The sequence below is a fragment of the Engraulis encrasicolus genome, chromosome 23 (assembly GCF_034702125.1).
Source record: "Engraulis encrasicolus isolate BLACKSEA-1 chromosome 23, IST_EnEncr_1.0, whole genome shotgun sequence".
NCBI classification, from domain to species: Eukaryota; Metazoa; Chordata; class Actinopteri; order Clupeiformes; family Engraulidae; genus Engraulis; species Engraulis encrasicolus.
Window position 1 is genome coordinate 23,369,278 of NC_085879.1, and position 21,395 is coordinate 23,390,672.

General features: G+C 44.1%; 1 protein-coding gene across 3 annotated transcripts in view; it reads left to right on the forward strand.

The window, feature by feature from the left end:
• mtus1a (microtubule associated tumor suppressor 1a) overlaps nt 1–21,395 on the forward strand; it is a 44,924-nt gene that overhangs the window by 14,255 nt on the left and 9,274 nt on the right. For 2 of the 3 annotated variants that reach the window (XM_063190372.1, XM_063190373.1), the window contains exons 3-4: nt 9,605–9,671; nt 20,413–20,555. In XM_063190372.1, the coding sequence (XP_063046442.1) occupies nt 9,605–9,671; nt 20,413–20,555 (210 nt within the window). Of the gene's footprint in view, nt 1–7,822; nt 7,937–9,604; nt 9,672–20,412; nt 20,556–21,395 lie in introns of those variants that run through there. The other variant, XM_063190374.1, reaches the window with a different exon arrangement.

Below are 21,395 nucleotides of genomic sequence, written 5' to 3' on the forward strand. Positions count from 1 at the left end.
AGGAACAGACATGATGCAAATTAGCAGTAGGCCTACTGTAAAGTACTGTTTACAAATGCACTAGCAATAGTGCTGCTTTTCAGGCAGGGATCATGTCGGTGTTTGACTTGTCAAGTTCTCACTGCCACCTCACTTATACCGTACTGCCTTTATGTTTGTTTTTGGGTGGTGCTGCTGCCGCGTGGCTGACTGATTAGGTTGTGGGAGGTGGCTTTCAGGGCTATGCTTTCTAAGGCTTTCTAAGAGCTGGGTTATACAGGAACGCAACAAGGTATGAACATTATTGCGACCCCACAGCAGGGCTTCTGTGAAAATATCAGGTCGTCATCGTTTTCAGCAAGCCTGCTGTTGCCATGAGGAACACATTCAGAATACACATTTCTTAATGTGTAGTTGTGGAGAACAAAGTATTCACTAATGGCTGTAAAGTCCAGGCAACAGAGTCTTGTACAGTATTTCCCAGGCAATGGGTCTACTGTGCCTCGCAAAAGCGTGTGTGTTTTTGTTTGAGCTTGATTGAGTACCGTACATGCATGTAGTGCATGTGTGCTTGATTGTGTGTTTGTGCGAGTGTGCTTGTGTGATTCTGTGACCCCAACAATAAGATGTGGGCGTGTACATAACTGAGTGTGGGTTTCCCAACCCTGCACTGATCAATATAATGCAAACACTGCATGTGTGCAAAAACAGTCTGTGGAGCCTCAGTCAACCTGCTTTCAGACAGGGAACATAGTCGATCACTGTCCTCCCCGGGACGAGAACACTTGATACCCCCCTACTGGTTATTTTGGTCACCTTCCTGTCTGGATCAAAGCTGCCAATAAAATAGACGGTGGCCTTTAGAGATCTGTTGTTAAGCTGAGCAGAGAGAGAGAGACAGAGAGAGAGAGACAGAGAGAGAGAGACAGAGAGACAGAGAGAGAGAGCCCTGCATATATAGCAGGGGGGTCATTTATTCTTGGCTGAAAAAAAAACTCAACTACTGTACATCATAACTGTTCATAATACATTAGTTACCAAAGGTCTTAAGTAATAGATTTAGACTCGCCATTACCATTTTGGTAACAACAAGCTTGTAATAGAGGTTAAGACTCAAAAAGCCTTTGCAACAGCTTTTTGCAATAGCCTAGCAATACACCTGACATTGAAGTGTCTTGCTAGAAGGAAATTGAATCTGACTGATATTGTGTACATAATACAATTCATTTATTTTGTGTCATCGCAGTTTGTGAAACCCTACTGTATATGGTAATGGTATCAGTTTTAGAAATTGATAAATTTGGCAGTGTTCAGTAACACCCTACTATGATGAGGCATTTTTAGTAAGGTCATTGATCATTTCATGGTTAAGAAATAAACTCGTTTTACTTTTTTAAACTCTTTACAACATCTAGTTAACTCATCTGTTAATTCATTCAGCCCTACTACAGATCTGTAGTAATTTAGCTTATCCATAAATCACCACTTTAAATCTGATTATACCAATAGGGACGCTCTGTGCTTGTTGACTTAACCATTGAATTAAATTGTTGCTACTCAAAATGCTACTTCCAGAACCGTGGAAGTAATTTATTCTGTAAATAAACTACCAAAAGTATGACATGGTGCACCTTTTGAAGGTGCACCGTGTAGGATGGTGGCCAGAGTAGGTATTGCAACGATGTTGCTCATTGACACTGTGCTGCCTACCTTGCTGCCCTGTCGTTAAGGCACCTGCTACAGGTAAGCCCTTAAATACAGGGAGGGGACCATAAATCATACATGGGCAGCTTCCAACTAGTGCTAGGTCTGTGCTAACCCTTGAAATCCCCAGCCGGCACAAAAATAGAGATTCAATCAATACAAAATCCAGAATCCACATAGTTACCAGACTGCAGTTAACTGTAAATGCATTGATGCAATGTTGCCAATATCACTTTGTTACCATGGGTGTTCCTGATGTGGTTTCATTATTTGATGAAACGCACATGGCCCAGTTTGTGTTTGTGTTGCGTACGTGTGTGTGTGTGTGTGTATGCATATGTGTGCACACATTCTGAAGCCCTGCCTAGGTGATGGTAAACAATACAGATCCGGCTCCGTGTTTTTGCCCCACCCACTTACAGCAGTGTCCCCTCCTCCTCCTCTTCTGCCCTCTCCTCCCCTCCTCCCTTCCCGTCCCCTCCTCTGCCCTCTCCTCTCCTCTCCTCTCCTCCATTCTCTACTCTCCTCCATCCCCTTTTCTCTCCCATCCCCTTCTCTCTTCCCCTCCTCTTCTGTGCCCTCTCCTCCTCCTCTCCTCTCCTCCTCCTCTCCTCTCCTCCCATCCCCTTCTCTCTCTCCTCTTCCCTCCCCTCTCCTATCCAGAGGAGTAGTGCGTAGTGGACATGTCATGCCTACTCCACCCAAAACACCCTGTTGCTGCTGCTTCATGCCTGCTACTTGAATGACTGTACTGGAAAACTAGCTACCAAATAGTTGTAAATATTGCACATTACAATTGCTTATTTTATATTTATTATTATTTCACAATGCTACTATCACCATGTCAGAATCGTCACAATAGGACATAACTGAAAATGCACAACAATACCTCTTCTTAATACATGTTTTACGTACTGTATGGCTGCTGTTGCCCAGTCTTACACACACACACACACGCACACGCACACGCACACGCACACGCACACGCACACGCACACGCACACACACACACACACACACACACACACACACACACACACACACACACACACACACACACACACACACACACACACGTCACACACACCCCCAAGGCCTGCTGCTTGTCGCCTGGCCCTCCTGTTATCAGCCAGTGGAAATGTGCTGGAGACGGGGGGGGTCTTATCTGACATTACTGAGTGCCAATAACTGACTCTGGCTGGGTCAGTGATATACTCCAGAGTGTGCACGTGTGTGTGCGCGTTTGTGTGTGTGTGTGTGTGTGTGTGTGTGTGAGTGTGTGCGTGTGCGCGCGCAACCGGGCATGTCAATGATTGTGTGTGTGAGTCAGAGTGAGTGTTTGCAGAAAAGGAAAGGACTGATTTCATGGGGGATTATCTTATCCTTGTGCGCACAGCGTAGTGTGTTATCCAATGCGTGCCATTTGGTCACAGCTAGCTAACTATGCAGTCAGTGGTAGCCTGCCAGCACAGTTGTTTTTAGAAGGAGGGTCTGTGTAAAGAAGGTCTCAGCCAAGAGACAAGTTTGTAGAAAAGCCAGACGCTCAAGCCATAGCCTTTGGCACTTCCATGGCTAATTCAGAAGAGAAACTTGAGCATTCAATAGATTTTCTTGCCCCTTTACTCAAGTGTCTGTCTTGTGTTTTGTTTCGAGTCTGTGGAAGTTGGGGGTTGAGGGTTGCAGCCAAGTCGAGTGTGTAAAAAAGGAAAACATCAACTTCGAGTGATAACCTTCAGCACTCTTTGTCCAGAGTTGTGTAGGAAGAACCATTAAATGGCTCTGTTCCTGTCTAATAGAGAAACCTGAGAAAACAATAGATTATTTCTGCCCTTTCACTCAAGTCCCTGTACTGTGAGTCTTCTGTCCTGATCTAGGATAGTGGGGGGAATAACGCAACAATCGTGTAAAAAAGCGAGACTTCAAGCTATAACCTTAAGCACTTTTAGTCCAGAAGGATGTTGAAATGATCACATGTCTTAATAGAGAAGAGACACTTGCAAAAAAATGGACTTCTCTGCCGTTTTACTCCGTCACCTGTACTGTTTGTGTGTTTTCTTTCCTGATCTGTGGAAGTGGGGGATGATTGTTCAAATTCCCTTCAGCTGCACGCCACACGCCTATTGGCTGATGGCCATTACAGGCAGTGGTAACTATAAATCAGTCGACTCCAAATTGGACTCCAAATTGATTTTCTGTTACAGTGCTGCTCTAAAGATAGGCATACCTACATGTTACTCTACACTTGATCGTGCATATTGCATATTATAGGTTACCATGCTTTTGTTTTTGACCTTTGAAATGTCTGGCTTAGGATATGTGGCTTAGATGAAGAATAGCCATTCTTTAAAGGAAATAACAGGTAACACTTTAGAATACAGTACAGATTTTAGTCACTAATACATGCCTAATTGCTGTCTGAATAAGTGACCCACAAGACATTTGTTAGGTGAGTGCCTTCTAGCACTAGGTCCTTATAATGATTATCAATAACTAGAAATGCACTCAGAGACTGCAGACCTCCGCCAAGAAAGCGGTTTGATAAAACATTTGACTGTTGCACCCTATTTTTTTTTTAAAGAAAAGTCTTTCTTCTTTGTTTTGTGGAGTTAGAAACTGGAATGTCAAAATTCGCCCTATCCTGCAATGGTAAAGAATCTTTGTAAACATTCCTGGATCCGGATTGTGATCCGGATGACCACCAAAATGGAATCATTTGTTCCTTTCATCATTTCCAACAACTCCACAACTCCTTTCATCCAAATCTGTTTGTTTGTCTGTCAGCTGGATAACTCGAATAGTTATGAACAGACAGACAGACAAACCAACGCGACTGAAAAACATAACCTGCTTGCCGAGGGTAATAAAAGCCTTACTGGCAATGAACAAGAAATGTGTGAAAAGTGCACAGCTAAAAATGATGATAAGTCACTTGCACAGACAGTTAGGCATGTGTGTTAGAGGCCAACATGTGAGCTGTATTCTAATTTGTTACCGACCTCCAATCTCATGCATGACTGCTAAATTAAGAAAGCATTTCCCACAGTTCTAAATTGCATCCTAACGCTGAGTAAGGCGGCCTGTACATCATGCTAATTAACACAAACATCTTCCGGGAGCTAGTTGTTCGCAATGACAATAACATGGCGATGTACAGTAAGTGTGTTTTGCTAAACGGGGGTCCTGTCCTGTGCAGCTAAAGGAATCTGTTGCGTTGTCTATTCTCCCCAGAATAGCCCTGGTGGGCCTTTGCCATGTTTGTGTGAGAATGTGCCAGCTGCTGGCTTGATATGGTTATGAGTGCAGGGGAGGAGGAGGAGGAGGGTCACCGGCTGAGAGGTGTGTGTGTGCGTGTGCGTGTGCGTGTGTGTGTGTGTGTGTGTGTGTGTGTGTGTGTGTGTGTGTGTGTGTGTGTGTGTGTGTGTGTGTGTGTGTCTCTCTCTTTCTCTCTCTTTCTCTCTTTCTCTCTTTCTCTCTTTCTCTCTCTCTCTCGCTCTCTCTCGCTCTCTCATTGGCTCTGTCTCATTGGCTTTCTCTCTGTTCCCCTATCTCTCGCACACTTTCTTAAAATCTCTCTCTCTCTCTCTCTCTCTTACTCTCTCTCTCTCTCTCTCCCTCTCTGCCACTGTGTTTCTCCTAATCTCTCGTTTTCTCATTCTCTCTCTCTCTCTCTCTCTCTCTCTCTCTCTCTCTCTCTCTCTCTCTCTCTCTCTCTCTCTCTGCCACTGTGTTTCTCGTTCTCTCTCGTTCTCTCCTTCTTTCGTTCTCTCTCTCTCTCTCTCTCTCTCTCTCTCTCTCTCTCTCTCTCTCTCTCTCTCTCTGCCACTGTGTTTTGCTTACTCTCTCGTTCTCTCGTTCTCTCTCTCTCTCTCTCTCTCTCTGCCACTGTGTTTCGCTTATTCTCTCGTTTCTCTCTCTCTCCCCCGCTCTCTGTCTGTCTCTCTCTCTTTCTCTCTCACTCTCTCTCTCTCTCTCTGTCTCTCTCTGCCACTGTGTTTCGCTGCTGCTATTTGCCATCACTTGTTTGTGAAGGGCTGTCAGCAGGTTAGGCACATGACAGCAGCAGTGTGCACGAGGCCACTGTTGGGTTCTGTTGTTAGCCACCAGACTTGTGGCTACTGTTGTATATGTCTGTAATAAAAAGTGTCTATTAATGATAGTAAACATTGAAAGCGGAAAAAATACATAGCGCTTTTCACGACACATGATGACACACAACAGATGCTTTGTATTTGTATAATACAGTTTTTCTGAAAAAAAAGTACAACTCCCCCACACAGTGGCCATTTTGTTTTAGTTTCACTCTTTGACCTTTGTCAGCTACACATAGTACAGTTTATACCAGTAATTCTCAAAGCGTGGACCGGGGACCACTGGTGGTCCGCAACAGAGCTCATGTGGCCCACAAGGGGGGATCTCCTTTTCCAAGTCAAGTTAGTAGTAGGCTATATTTGTTACATTATTACAAGGCTAAACGTAGCTGAAGTCATATTTTCACCACAATAAGACAGGTTTTGTAATGTGAATAAAAAGTAAGTGATGTGCATCAAAATTAGTGATGTCAAATTAGCACCCGTCAACTGTCAATGCAGTTGACAGGTGGTCCCTGAACATTTTGGGGGGCACGAAGTGGTCCTTAGTCTGAAAAAGTTTAAGAAACACTGGTTTATACAGTCATGTAGCTCCCAACTGCTTTAGCATTTTGACATGAGCACAGAGCTGGCAGATTGAGACATGCCAACGAATGAAATCATCGTTTCCTCTAAACAACGGGAATGAGGGGAAAAGTCCCTGATTTTGTTTTACTTATTAGGATATAGGAAGAAAAACCTGACGGGGGGGCACTCCCTCTCTCCCTTGTCCAATTTTCATTCGTCTTTCACAGAAGATACGTTTTTAAACTGGTGGGAAATTTCTTGAAAGCACCAAAGAGAAGCCTGAGTAGAAATTATTTGTATGAAATATATGGATTTAATTGTTGTGCACGTGCGTGTGTGTGCATGAGTGGCCTAAACTCAATTGGCCACATACAGACATGAAAGAACAAAGCCGTCTAAAAGGAGTAATGCTAAATATATTGAATTAGGAGGCATGTGTTTTCCACTCATATTTTCCACTGGTGTAGGTAGGAGAGGGGAGGCCCTGTTTATCTCTCTTTCTCTCTCTCTCTCTTTCTTTCTCTCTCTCTTTCTTTCTCTCTCTTTCTTTCTCTCTCTCTCTCTCTTTCTCTCTTTCTCTCTCTCTCTCTCTCTCTCTCTCTCTCTCTCTCTCTCCCTCTCTCTCTCCCTTTATTCCTGTCCGTCTCTTCCTATGGTGGACAGGGATGATGGTTTATGCTCAAAAACCCTATCTACCAAATGTTGCGCTCTCTCTCGCGCGCGCTCTCTCTCTCTCCCCCCCCCCCCCATCTCTCTCCCAGTGGGACTTGGCCGCAGAGGCTGCGCTGCCCTCCAGGTCACCTTGGCCCAGTCACTTCACCCAGGGCCACTCCATCAGCAACACTGTGCCACTGTCACACACACGGCTCATATTATTCATACAGTATCTCCTCTCCTTCACCTCTGGCTGCAGTGCAGATGCTACAGTAAGGTCTCTCGAGAGCGCCACTATGTCCTATGAGGCAGCACTGAGCAGCACCCACACGGCCTCACTGTCACAGCACAGCACAGCACAGCACAGCTGCAGCAGCAACAGCAGCCCCTGTAGCACAGACTAGAGACCCACGCCTCCTCCCTCCCTCCACCGCCCCTCCTAGACTACATAGTAGCAAGCTCCTCCTCCTTCCTTGCCTCCTCCTCCTCTCAGCTGCCCCTCTCCGAGGAGGAGCACGGCAGCCGGTGTGTGCCACTAGGCTGCGAGTGGTTGGTGGAGTGCGAGAGCCAATAGGCTGTGTCGCGCAGTGCCGGGTTTGGGTTTTTCGATGAGAGAGAGTGCAGTCAGTCAGGCAGGGAGGGAGGGTGACAGTGAGGGTGTCTATCATACAGAGAGAGAGAGAGAGGGAGGGAGGCATCACAGAGGTGCAGGCTGTCCTGCACTGCACCTGGGCTGGGCTGGTACGGCACGGTACCATCCTACCTCACCCCACCCATCCTCCCTCCTCCTCCTCCTCCTCCTCCTCCTCCTGTCCTCCTTTCTTTACCAAAGACAGCCAGGGAAGAGAGAAGACAACCAAAGGGTTAGCTGTGGAGAAGGCCTGTGAGCCATGGGCTGCTCTAGCAGCAAACAGTGCCTTACTTTCCCCTGCGCTGGACCAGGGGTAAAGTGCCTTTTTAAGATTTCATTCGTACAACTGTCTACTACTTTGTTTATCTTTACGACTGTCTTTGTTATGTAGTTTGCCATGCACCAGACCAAGGGTAAAGTGCCTTTTTTAAGATGTCATTCTTTCATTTGTACACCAGTCTACTACTGTGTTTATCTGTAAGGCTGTGTTCATTATGTAGTTTTCCCTGCACCTGACCAAGGGTATAGTGCCTTTTTAAAGATTTCATCTGTACTACTGTCTGCTGTGTTTTAGCTACAGTTGTTTTTGTGTTGTGTAGTTTATCCATTACCGATCCAAGGAGAGATTGTTTTGAGAGTTCATTCTCACAAGTCCCTTCTCTGTTTATGGGTATATGGTTATTTTGTGCTGCATGGTTTTCCCTGCATAAGGACCAAGGATAAAGTGTCTTAAGATTTAATTCGTACAACTGTCGTCCGTGTTTACATATGGCTGTGTTTGGGTTACTTAGTTTTCCCTGCTCCAGACCAAAGGCAAAGTGCCCTTTTAAGATTTCGTTCGTATTAACTGTCTACTTTATTTTGTCTATATTGGAGTGGAATGTGTGGACTTGTCAAGTTCTGTTTAAGAACCGGCGTATGTGTTTTTGGTTAATGCTCCTCCACATACCTCTGATGGTCTGTGGATTAAGATTTCATTCGTTGGGCGGTTTACATTAACAAAACGCAGACATACAGATAAAATACTGTCCATGTTGTTGATGTGGAGTTGTCATGTTGTGTTTAGACACGTGCATTACCTATTTTATCTGGGGTGAAATACTGTAAATAAGTCCTTGCGAGGGTTAAAATGCTTGTACCGTCTGGGATGAATATGATCAGCATAATAATGTGTTTCTGGTTGAATTGAGGTTCTGTAAGTGGCTGTGCTTTTTTATTGATTGTCGTGACCGAAAAAGAGGACGTGAAGGGGTGACGAGGGATGATGCTGTTTTTTGACTCCGGATAGCAGCAATGCAGTCATTTAGTTCGTGAGGAGACTGACTTGCTCACCACCACCACCACCACTGCCACCACCACTCTCTGAATGAAAGACTGCAGAGAGGGGATAAGTGAAAGAGGGGAAGATGGGAGTCTACAGTAGGAGAGGACAGACGTAGCAGAAATTAAGAACACTGGAGCATGGGGTGAAAAAGAAGAGGAAAGGAGAGGAGAGGAGCGCAGAATTGAAGGAGAGAGAAGAGGGGAGAGAATTTGGCAGTGCGCTGCGTTGCTTACACCACTCCTCAGGACTGTTCACCTACTTTTAGCCCGGAGACCGACCCAGCTTGTGTTAAGGCACTCACTCACTTTTTAGTCTGTGGTGTTCCAGCTGTCTGTGCGCTATGGAAATGGGAGATTATTCAAACTCTGCTTATTTCATTTACACACTTCGTCTGCTTGAGAGATGTAGTACTGAACACTGGTACAAAAATAATCTGTTTCTTGACTTAAGTCCTTGGCTTAGGGCTTTGGGCTACAAGTGTGTTTACAATACATGTGGTAACATCAACAGTGGTTGTGTACGCATGTGGATCGCTGTGTGTGGGATTGTGTACGTGCGTCATATTAACTATGACTGTATGTCAGTATGTGTATTCATGTGTAAGCTAAAAGGTAATTGACTGTGGATGTCTTTTTGTGTGTGTGTGTGTTTCTGCAGCGCGAGGAGACCTTGAGGAAGTATGCAGACCTGTCCCAGGAGCTCGTCAACCTGCGAGAGGAGCTAGGTAAGACCTAACACATCATCACACAGCCCCTTCCCGTCACTGCCAGTGTCTGCACCGCTGCAGGTAGAATTGGCGTGCAAAGATAGGGACAAGGTGGTGCTAAAGCCTTCTTGACAAAACAAAAATGCCCAGTTCTTCTTCAGAAGTCATAATGTACTGTGGTCCATGTTGACATGATGATGTACAAATTAGTGGTGTGGATTGGCACTGCCCTCACGATCCGATTCGATCACGATTCGGAAGGTAGCGATTCGATTCAATCCGATCCGATTCAATTCTACAATGCATTGCAATGCATTACATTTCTACTGAAAGCAAAGCAAATGTTTAATCAGTCATGATGAGGCAATACAAGTAGTCAGATACTGAGCAACAATTTATTGGCTGTTTTCTGTATCAGTCTTGCAATATTTTTTGAAGTGCTTTTATTTAATTTAACATTCATTTGCTCCCGAAATATCCATGGAAGTAATTGAAACTTAAAAAAAATGCCGGATCGATTCTGGAACTTGCCGGATCGATTCTGGATTGTCCATGTCCCGCATTGGATTGGATCGCCGGATCGATCATTGTTGACACCACTAGTAGAAATGCTTCCCGATCAAAAGCATGTCACAACAATGCTCTGCTATAATGGCCTCTAAAGCCTAGTGAGGCAGTCAGACGTTCCACATGCCCCCCCCCCCCCCCCCCAAAAAAAAAAGAAATGTTTGTGCATGCCACTGGCAGGCAGGAAAAGTGAGTCTGCGAGATGTTTGGTGAACCTGTGAGAGCAGCTAGGTAAGAGTTGAGACCCAACATGACGACACCACATACCGGATGGTCATCTTCAGTGCCTGCACCACTGCAGTTAAAGGACCAGTTCAGTCCATTTCAACATGCAGTTGTAATGCTCACACTACCCTGGACTTGTCAGTACCTGAGGGTTTTTTTTTCTTCTTCAGCCTTTTCCGAGATCTTGGTCATTGTAATGGAGCCAGCGCTTTGTTTACATCTCAAAAATGTTTTTACTTATTCCCAAAAACATCCGAAAGGTTATACAACATCAGCAGACAACTGGCAAACAGCGGTACCTTTTGGGAAAATATTTGGAGTAGGCCTATGTTAATTTTTAAAAAAAAATGTAAACAAAAGCTGCCCCCATTAGAATAGCTCATATCTCTGAAAGGGCTTAGCCGAAAAATGTGGCATCACCGGGTACTGACAAGTCAAGGGTAACATGAGCAATACAACTGCATATTGAAATTGACTGAACTGGTCCTTTAAGGTATGGTCAGTCTGACCGGCCGCGAGGAGCTTGTTTAAGACTACAAGACGCAACGAGACGCCACGCATTGCATGGGTGAGGCATGAATGCAATTCTGTTGTGTGCAGTGAGCGCTGTGTGCTGTGGAGTGCTGTGTCACAAGGACGTTGGGAGTTGGAGTTTCTCAGTTGGGCTTTCACTTTCACTTCACCTCTATACATACAGTAACTACCCTCCTCATCTTCATCGTCTGCACTACTGCAGACAGGTCTAGTCAATCGGACAGATGTTTGGTGACCTCGAGTGGGACGTAATATCACTCATATTTTCATTCTGTGGCTGTTATGTTGGTTCAGTGACCATATTAAATGGTTAATGATCTCACCTGATGTAAGAGCATGTTGGTTGAAAAGGCTGTGAGCGGCCGTGGCTCTAACTGTTGGGCACTCGACTGCTACGCGGCTGACCCGGGTTTGATTCCGGCCTGGATCCTTTACTGGCCCTTCCTCATCTCTCTCTCCCCACTCGTTTCCTGTCTCTCTCCCAATGTCCTATCCAAAATATAATAAAAATGCCAAAAAAATATTTAAAAAATGCTCTGAGCATTATTTCCTGGAGTATGCGTACAGTATCAGTGAACACGTGGGTTCATTAGCTTCTCTTTGAAACTTGACCTTGCCCCTGATGAATTGACTTTGGAAGTATGTGCACTCAGCCTTCAGATAAGAGGGTCTGCCAGCCTCGTGATGGAAACAGAGGCGACCCTGGTTTTCCTTTCCTTATTGGGTAAAATGGCCGTTCAATGTTGCGCCATGCTTTATTTTAGGTTCCCTGCTACATACAGCAGTTTGTTAAACTATACCTCATAAACATATCATCATGCACTACGCATAGCTTACCTAACAGTGCAAGTACATAGTGTTGTAAGTACTTCGCAATACATGTAGATGCACTTAAAAAGAAACCATGAAATGGTGTTATCCAACGTGCCTCCAGTCCGCATGTTGCCTCCAGTCTTGGTGTGTTTGTTTGTTTGCGTTTGGTTTTGCTTAAGAGTCCTCAGCCGTCCTCAGCCCCTCTCCCCCTCTCACGAGCTTGTAATTAGATTTTCACTGGTCCACTTAATTGTTTCTCCCAGTAGGCAAGATGGACTACAGTACTTGGCCAGTGCTGAGCTAGCGGGCTGGGGATGAGGCGGGATGGGGCTGGGGATGGGGATGGGGATGGGGATGGGAATGGGGATGGGGATGTTGATGGACAGAGCAGTGGGGATCCCTTGGGAGTCTGGTTAATCAGAGGGAGATGCAGAGGACTGCCTTAATGGTCATTAGGATCGGAATAACCTTCTACTCATGCTGAGGGAAAAGACCAAAGGGGAGACAGACGGAAAGAGAGGGAGATGTGTATGCTGGTAATTCGGCATAGGGACATATCCTGGTGGGCTGACAGTCCGTTGCAGCCAATGTTGTTTGGGATTTTGGTATCCGTAGTTGCCAATGTTATTGGGGATTTTAGTATTTTCTTAGAGACTGGTTCACAATTTAGAAGGAATGCTCAAAAATGGCCAGGATATTTTTTGTTCCCAGTTCAGAGCAGAGATCAGATCAGAGAAACCATGGTATATAGTTCAAGGAGTAAAATGCTACTACAGCAGCAACAAAACAATGCACAGAGTGAAATGCATATTTCAACCACCAGCATATTACATTAAGCATCTGCCATTCCTCAGCAGTTTCTATACTATAGAATCTATAGCTAAAGCCAAATGTGGCCACAATCATCTCCCATAGGCCCTATTGATGAATGTGTATCGGTGTAGCGCTGGTCAGTGTTGCCAGATTGGGCGGTTTCTCGCCCAATTGGACTGCTCAGTCAGGATGGCCATCTGCGGGTAAAAATGGATTTTTGGAGAAAACCACGCCCAATTTTTGGCCATAGAAATCAATAGAATTGGTTGTGAATGTGATCTATAATTTTGAGCAATTTTTGGGCTGGAAATCACCAGCCTCACCTGGCAACCCTGGCGCTGGTTGCATTTGGTGCCCTTCTCATGTATCCCCCAGATGGCCGTGAGTCATTTTCCAGTGTTCAGTGTTGTGCCTGCCTTCACTGTTCTGCTCTGATTTGTTTTTTTTCCCCACTTGGGGTGGCGATAGCAAGGCCATATTTGTGCTTTGTCTGATCGCATGTATTGGGAATGTTAACGCATGGGCCAACACATGATTTTTCTTTGCCTTTGTAATCTCTCCCCACTGCGGCTTATCTCGACATTCCCAAGGCCTGGTTAAGACCCCAGGAGAGAGGCCCAACTGGAGTAAAGCCCCCAGCGAATATGTAGGCAGACCAGGGGTGCATTTCTGGAAAGCATAGTTGTTAGCAGTTAGCAATTTCGGTAGTTGCCAATGGGAAATTGTATTGCAACCAACAAAGTAGCTAAAATAGTTAGCAACTACGCTTTCCAGAAATGCACCTCAGAGGAGAGGGAGCCAGAGAAAGAATTCTAAAATCTAACCCCCTCCTCCTCCTGTGTTCCTGTCAAAACTGTTAAAATAGGCCACCATTGAGGTGTGTGACTTCATGTAGAATACGAACACAGTTATTGTCATGATGGTGATTACTGGTATTATTATTACTATTGTTATTATAATGGTTATTATTACAATGGTTATTATTATCACCATTATTATTATAATTATTCGAAAATTGGCAGACTGGTTCTGAGCTCCAGTCCTATCACAGCTTCTCTTCTCTTCTCTTCTCTTCTCTTCTCTTCTCTTCTCTTCTCTTCTCTTCTCTTCTCTTCTCTTCTCTTCTCTTCTCTTCTCTTCTCTTCCTCCACCAAAGCAATGTATGCAATGGGTCTAGAGCACATGGCAGCCATGAGCTGGCTCTTCTCCAAAGTGTTTACAAGTTAGCTACTGCATTAGAGAGGTCCGCATTAATCAAAGTAGTGCCGTCGGTAATGGGAGTGTCTGCGTTGGGCTGTGTCCCCTGCCAATCTTGATTTATTTATTTTTCGAGGTAAAAGCTTCAGGAATTGGATTATGCTTTCCCCCATGCTTTACACACCTCTGTTGTTTACCATGCGCTAGTAGTATTATGCAATTAGCTTAGCGGTGGGAACATTTCTATGATCCTTACAGTCTTAAAGCCATCTTAAGATCTATGGATTGTACAGGAAAGCTTTATGTTGCAATGTAAACGCTCTGTTTCTGGTGCAATGTGAGGTCATATATGACATGGGGAGCTTTTATTGTAGAGATGTAGCTTGTTTTTTGTTGGTGGTGGTGGTTTTAGAGAAATGAAAAGGCATGCATGATGCCACTTGCGTCACAATAAATCCACAAATGAAATTATCAACATCTCATGCGGTCTCAATAAGATTAACCGCAAACATCTCCAAGGTCACATATCTTTGCCTACAGGAGCACAACTGCCAAACAGTCACAACGGTCCTACAGCTGACGATTCAGTTAATAGATTCTTATGTATGTATGTTATGTATCAATTAATCGTTATTTTTTTTGTTAATATTGCATTCATTTTGTGAGGCATTTTATTTTGGTCATGCAGTAGGCCTGATAATAACATTGACTGTAATAATGATGCATGCTTGTTATAATTTGTGGTATACAGGCATTTGCTACAGGGTACTTTCAGGTAGTTCGGCAGTCCTCAGGGGCTGAAGCTGTTTTTTTCTTCTATTTTCTCAGAGATTGGCGTACAATTTATAGAGGGGGCTGGACAAAAATGCCCAGACCTTTTTTAGGTCACAGTGTAGCCCTGTACCACTATGCAACTCTGTTTGTTTGTTTGTTTTGTCTGGGATTTGCTCAAAGACTAGGCTGACCTCGCTAATGTCCTGACACTTTTATACCCACTTTTATTATTTACTATATGATATACAGAATAGTTCAGTCTTACTCTTTTTGCTCGCGTAAAAATAATGAAATAGAATAGAAATATTATGTATTGATCTAGTACCACATGAGTACTACTAATGGTTTTGTTGTTATTTATTTTTTCATTAAATTATTGTTGTGCGAGCAAAAAAGCAAAAGACTAATGTACAGATTATTTATTTTGTTTATTGATCGAGCAACACGTCAGGAGACCTGTAAATGGCTGATGTGCATCCTCAACTGCCCCACCGCTCCGCTCACTAAGAGCCTGTATGGACATGTGAATACATCAGTCCCCAGTGTTGCCAAGGGCACATTGGAAGTTTCAGCATGGCACTACTCCAGACGGTGTTGCCAGATTGGGCGGGTGCCCGCCCAATTGGGCTACTTGGGATGAGCGTCTGCGGGTAAAAATGGGAAAAATTGGCCATTTGGCGTTTTTTTTTCTGCCCTTTGGGCCCATAGAAGTCAATGCAATTTGGTGACATTGGGCGGAATTTAGCGCAATTTGGCGGTTTTTGAGAAGCTTTTGGGCGGGATTTGGTCAGACACATCTGGCAACACTGACTCCAGACGATGCTCTGATATACAGTATGACTCCTGACCTGGTTTCCTCTCTTCATTTCGAAAGAGGGATCTGGCCTCTCTCCAGCTCCAATATCATTCTACCGCTTCACTTGTGTTGTTTTGATATTTATGGTCACATAAAGGGTATACTCAGCAGAATGACTTGACTGCTGCGCTAATAGAATTAGCTCTTCTGCCAGACGCAATAAGTTTAAAAGGGAGTTTGGGATCCTGTTTAAATGTCTGTATCTTAATCATGTCCACTGAGTGGTTTGGGACATCAAGTGTTAAAACTCTTTAGCGAGGCCTCATTATTAAGCACCATCCTGACTTAAAGCAGCAAATAGCACGTAGTTGGCTTCAGGTAATGTTTCAGTGTCGGTGGATCACTCCAGTTGTACCTGTTGTTGTTTAGGTCTTGCCAATCATTCCAAAGGCAAACTGCTTGATAAAGTTAAAAAAAAACCTTTAATAAGATGGGCTGACGTGTAGAGACAAGTGTCTTCTTCAGAGCCTGTCCACTATCTAATTTCCAAGTCCTTATAACTAGGAGAACAGTCCCACTTCCAAACTATGTGACCACAGATAAATACTGCTTAGTGTTGATTCAAGTTAGCACTGTAATGTGTTATTTCTTTCCTTTAAAATACAATAGGTTTTGATTACCATAGTAGTAACCTCAAAGGAGGAACTGTGTTGTCTCTCAACACCATAGTGCCATCTTGACATATTAACCTCTATGTGCAAAAGGCCCAAGTACAAGAGTGTTATTACCAAAATAATAATGCCTAAGTCTTTATGACCTTCGGTCATCACAATATTGTTATGATGTAGTTGAGTTTTTTTTCTCAGCACTGAATAGGCCTGTCTGTGTGCCCATCTGCACTGAGAGGCTACAGCTCTTACAAATTAGAAGGATTGATGCATTCAGTGAAATTACCCTCTTTCCCTGTGTTATGGCAGTTATTGCACAGACCTGGTTCCAACTTCCAAGAAAAGGCCAAGTAATGGTCTAACTTTAGTAACTGGCTCAAGCTCAAGTTGAGCTTCAGGCAGTCATTGGGAGGTCACTTTCTCTCAGCGTTTCCCAACAAATCACCACCTCCTGGTGTGATGTCCATTGTTCATACTGTAACTGGTCATCAAGGATGACTTAACGCAGCTTCTTTTAAAACTGTTTACTTTTGTTCAGACGGACTGTTGATATTAAAGAAGGCCGACCACTCTAACTAAACAGAAGAGTTTCAACAGCTCACCACAGTCCTCCTTTGGAAGCTTAGCCTAAGGCTATTTTCATCTGTCTTCAGCGTTGTCATTTTGGTTACAAGGCGCTATTCAAACATGCCCCTATTCAGACATTGATGTCTATTGTCTGAATACCGGCACGCTTCAAACCGAAATCTGCCATTTCTGTGGTTTGTGCTACGTTGCTCAGGTTTTTTTAAGTTTGGGGAGAGTGCATGCAGTTACCCTAACCGTACGGCATGTCTGATGTCTGAATAGCGCTTGCCCCCGTCATTTTACTATACACATCCTTCTTGGCTCCTGGAGTGGCAAGTGGTGTTAAACAGGCACACCCAGCTGCACGCGTGTGCATGCATGCGTGTGTGCGTGTGTGTGCGTGTCGGAGTTTGTTCACAGCTGCCAGGCTTTATCCTCGCTTCGTGTCACGTATCCTCACCCACCTAGGCGCTGCTTAGTGTTGCCAGATTTGCCTGATCAAATCCCGCCCAAAAAGGTTCTCTAAAAACGCCAAAATGTGCTAAATTCTGCCCAAAAACGGCAGAGAAAAACGCCAAATGGCCAATTTTTCCAATTTTTACCCGCAGACGGCCATCCCAAGTAGCCCAATTGGGCGGGTAACCGCCCAACCTGGCAACACTGCCGCTGCGCTGCCCCACGCCAGCTGACGCCACTGTGGTCAGGAGGACCAGGGTGCTGTTAGAATGGGCATGCTGCCATGCTGGATGGCAATGGATGGTTGTGCCAGTGCAGGCCATACTCAAGTGTCAACTGTGGGCAAGCGGTGGTTAAATCTAAAGGCACAACTGACGCCTGTGTCTACTTTCGGCTGCGTCTGCTTTAACCCATTGTGTCCTGGAGCGACACTGCATTGAGGTTCTTGAGATTTGAGCTGTTTTATTAAAACTGTGGGTATGTTAGAGCTGAATGAACACATTCTAGTGCAAAATGATGGCTCTAGCAACTTAACTTGCAACTTATTTCATGTTTTTATGTGGTTCGGAGGCTGAGATATTTAGGTTTTAATAGGGAGAGGGCACCTTTCCCAAAAAGGGCTTAGGACAAAATGGGTTAAGCACAAATGTTATTCTCAGTTAGTCAGGAGGGTACTAATCCACAAACTCTCTCTAATGATGGTGTTTTGTGGCTTAAAATATTAAGGGTTCAGGTCAGCCTCTTGATGGGAGGTCTGTACTGTCATGTTGTACATCATTTGTTATGCTTACATTAAACTTGGTAATGCACTTACTGAACGTATATTCACTCGGGTATCTGGAATCTGAGATTAAAGCAACACTAAGTGTTTCACTTCTTTCCAACTTTTAAATGAGTTTGGAATTATTTTAATGGTTGACAAATTGAAACATGGTGAAAGACACTATGGTATTTACAATTGCCACCCACTGTGGGCAGGAGAGGAGCAGCCGTGGAGCAGCAGTGGCCTAGTGTTTAGAGAGTTGGTCTTTCAATCTAGGGGTTGCCGGTTCGAATCCCCCGTGACCTCTCCCTACATCTCCATCCATGGCTGAAGTGTACTTGAGCAAGGCACCTAACCCCACATTGCTCCAGGAACTGTAACCAATAACCTGAAAATAATAGTTGTAAGTCGCTTTGAATAAAAATGAAAGCGTCAGCTTAGTGTAATATAATGTAATGAGAGGAGAAAGTGTCCCAACCCGTGTTGCTCCATGATGACAGCCAAGCAAGCAAGCCAGCCAGACTGCAACATTAAAGATCAATTACACCATAAGCAAACTGAAGGCTGTGGGTGGTACCAACAGTTGGCATTCAAACGGTTTAACCGCAGTTTAACAGGTTATTAAGCAGCGCACCTGTGTATTTACCTTTCTAAGCTCTGCCCAACGACTCACTACCTAGATACAAGCAGAAAAAAACACGGTCGGGTACACACACATTCCTTGGAGCAGGGGTGTGAAAACCCAGGCCCGGGGGCCAATTCTGGCCCACATGGTCACTTTATTTGGCCCGTGAGACCATTCCAGATGTGTATTACAATTCACCCACATATTCCACTAATATATATATATATATATATATATATATACATATATATATATATATATATATATATATATATATATATATATATATGTATGTGTGTGTGTGTATATATATATATATATATATATATATATATATATATATATATATATATATATATATATATATATACATACACACATATATATATATATATATATATATATATATATATATATATATATATATATATATATATATATATATATATATATATATATATACATATATATATATATAGTAAAATGACTTGAACACGAAATTTAGTGTGTTGAAGCAGGAATATGAGTGGACAGAAAGACAACCTACCCAGGGCTCGCTTTAGAGGAGGTGCAACAGCCTGGGCAGGCATTAGCATGATTATCATCGACGTTCAAATCTCTTCAAGACTTGGTCTGATCAAGAGCATAGCAATTAACATTTCCCAAACGGCATAGTTGACCTGCCTCCCTATGGTTGTGTGCTTCCTGACAAAGTGGGAGGAGTTCCCCTATTTTCGGGAACTCAGAAACTACTTGCATTGCTCTTGACCTGACTAGTTGCAACGCTGAAAGTGATGCGTCACTAGGAGGGTACAGCCTGGCTAGGCAGGCATTACCAGGCAGTACGGAATACATTTGGATATTGTAGATAAGTCACTGCACATGCTTACCTCAGAGATGACGTTAAAAAAAAACATCACCATCTGCCAACTCATACTTACTACTTGTACCCTGTCTGGAGTTGAGCACATCTCCTCTAAATGCTGTTCATGATGTCTTAGGTTTTTCTTCTGTTTCAGACATGTAACAGTTTTATCCTTTACCTGACACTTTCAACGGTGTAACTTTCAGAGGGTCACATGGATGTTAATGCACGACATGCTTTAAAACAGCTGATGTTATTATGGAGGTGTGACCTCCCTGTCAATATTGATAGGTTGGTCACACCTCCTGCTGTTAGAAATGTCTCCTCAGGATAGGGAGAAAAATGGGCAGACAAAATCAACTTTAGGCTTGATTGAACAGTTTAACAGAATTTATATATATATATATATATATACTGTATATTTTTGGGGGACTTTTATGCCTTTATTTGATAGGACAGTCGAAGATGGTGACAGGAAGCGAATGGGACAGAGAGACAGGGGAGGATCGGGAGATGACCCCGGCTGGACTCAAACTAGGGTCCCTGTGGGCAATGTGGGGGGCTTAGCGCGCTGCGCAATAGCGCCCCCAGTTTAACAGACATAAGGAGCGTCATGCATTTATTAACTGTGGCAGCCATGGCTCAATGGTTAGAGCGCTTCCCTTTAGATCAGACTGTTGCAGGTTCAAATCCCACCCTGTGTCCCACCCTTACCAGCATCTTCATCCATGGCTGAGGTGCTCAGTCTTGAGCAAGGCACCTAAATACACATTGCTCCAGGACCTGCAACCAATACCCTTTTTCTAAAACATTGTCGCTTTGGATAAAAAAAAGCTTCAGCTAAATGTAATATAATGTAACTGTCCCTGTTGTTCCTGTAGCCAACTCCTGATTTAACAGTTTAACAGACATAAGGAACGTCATATATCATCTATTAACTTTTTTTTGGTATATTTCCTATGTACTTTGTATCTGCTGGTGATGTTGGCTATGATTATGTCCTTGTTTGTAAGTCGCTTTGATTATAAAGAGTCTGCCAAATGCAGTGTAATGTAATGTAATGTAATATTAACTGTCCCTGTTGTTCTTCCTGTAGCCAACTCCTCCCAGACATGCGAGCGGCTGGCGCTGGAGAAGGAGGAGGTGGCGAAGATGAGGGAGCAGCACCGTGTGGACCTGGCCCAGCTGGAGGAGCGCCTGCAGGTCTTCTACGCCGCCGAGTGGGAGAAGACACACCAGGTACAGTACAGTACACATTGCATTACATGACATTATTACTGCTGGAGGAGCGCCTGCAGGTGTTCTACGCCGCCGAGTGGGAGAAGACACACCAGGTACACTAGTGTTTCTCAACGGGGGGCGCTACAGCCTCCCAGGGGGCGTTGGGGAACCCGAGGGGGGCGTTGAGAACGATACAGTTGAGAGGGGGCAGTGCCTAGTAGTCATTAGGGGCATTAGTCCATTTAATTTTTGAATTCCAAAAGGGGTGTTGAGAGCCTTATCACGAGGTCAAGGGGGTGTTGGGAGGCTTAGGATGAGGTCAAGGGGCGTTTGTTCATTAAAAAAAGGTTGAGAACCACTGATCTACAGCATACATTGCCATGTTACACAAACAAAAAAACATGCACATCCATCTCAGAAAAGCTTTGGGGTGCAGGACTAGCAAAGTCAGATGAAAAATAAAAAGTCCACACACCAAGCTCCCGTTTCTCTTAATATAATGTAGCGACGTTTTGGGCAGCGTGATTAAGGGCATGCTGCCCGAAACGTCACATTAAAATAAGACAAACGGAAGCTTGGTGTGCAGACTTAATTTTCATTTTTAATGGCATATTGCATGTTACACATAATGGAATTACATTTTGGGGTGTGGGACATGGGTCTAAGGTAGTGTTTCTCAACAGGGACTCTAGAGCCCCTGAGGGGGCATTAGAGAGGCCTTGGGGGACATTGAGAAGGATACAGTTGAAAGGGGAGTGGAGGGGGGGGGGTGCTCAGTTGGAAATTGAGGTGCATTAGTGTATTTTATTTGTTAATACTAAAGGGAAGTGGCAGGCTTGTGATGAGGTCAAGGAAGTG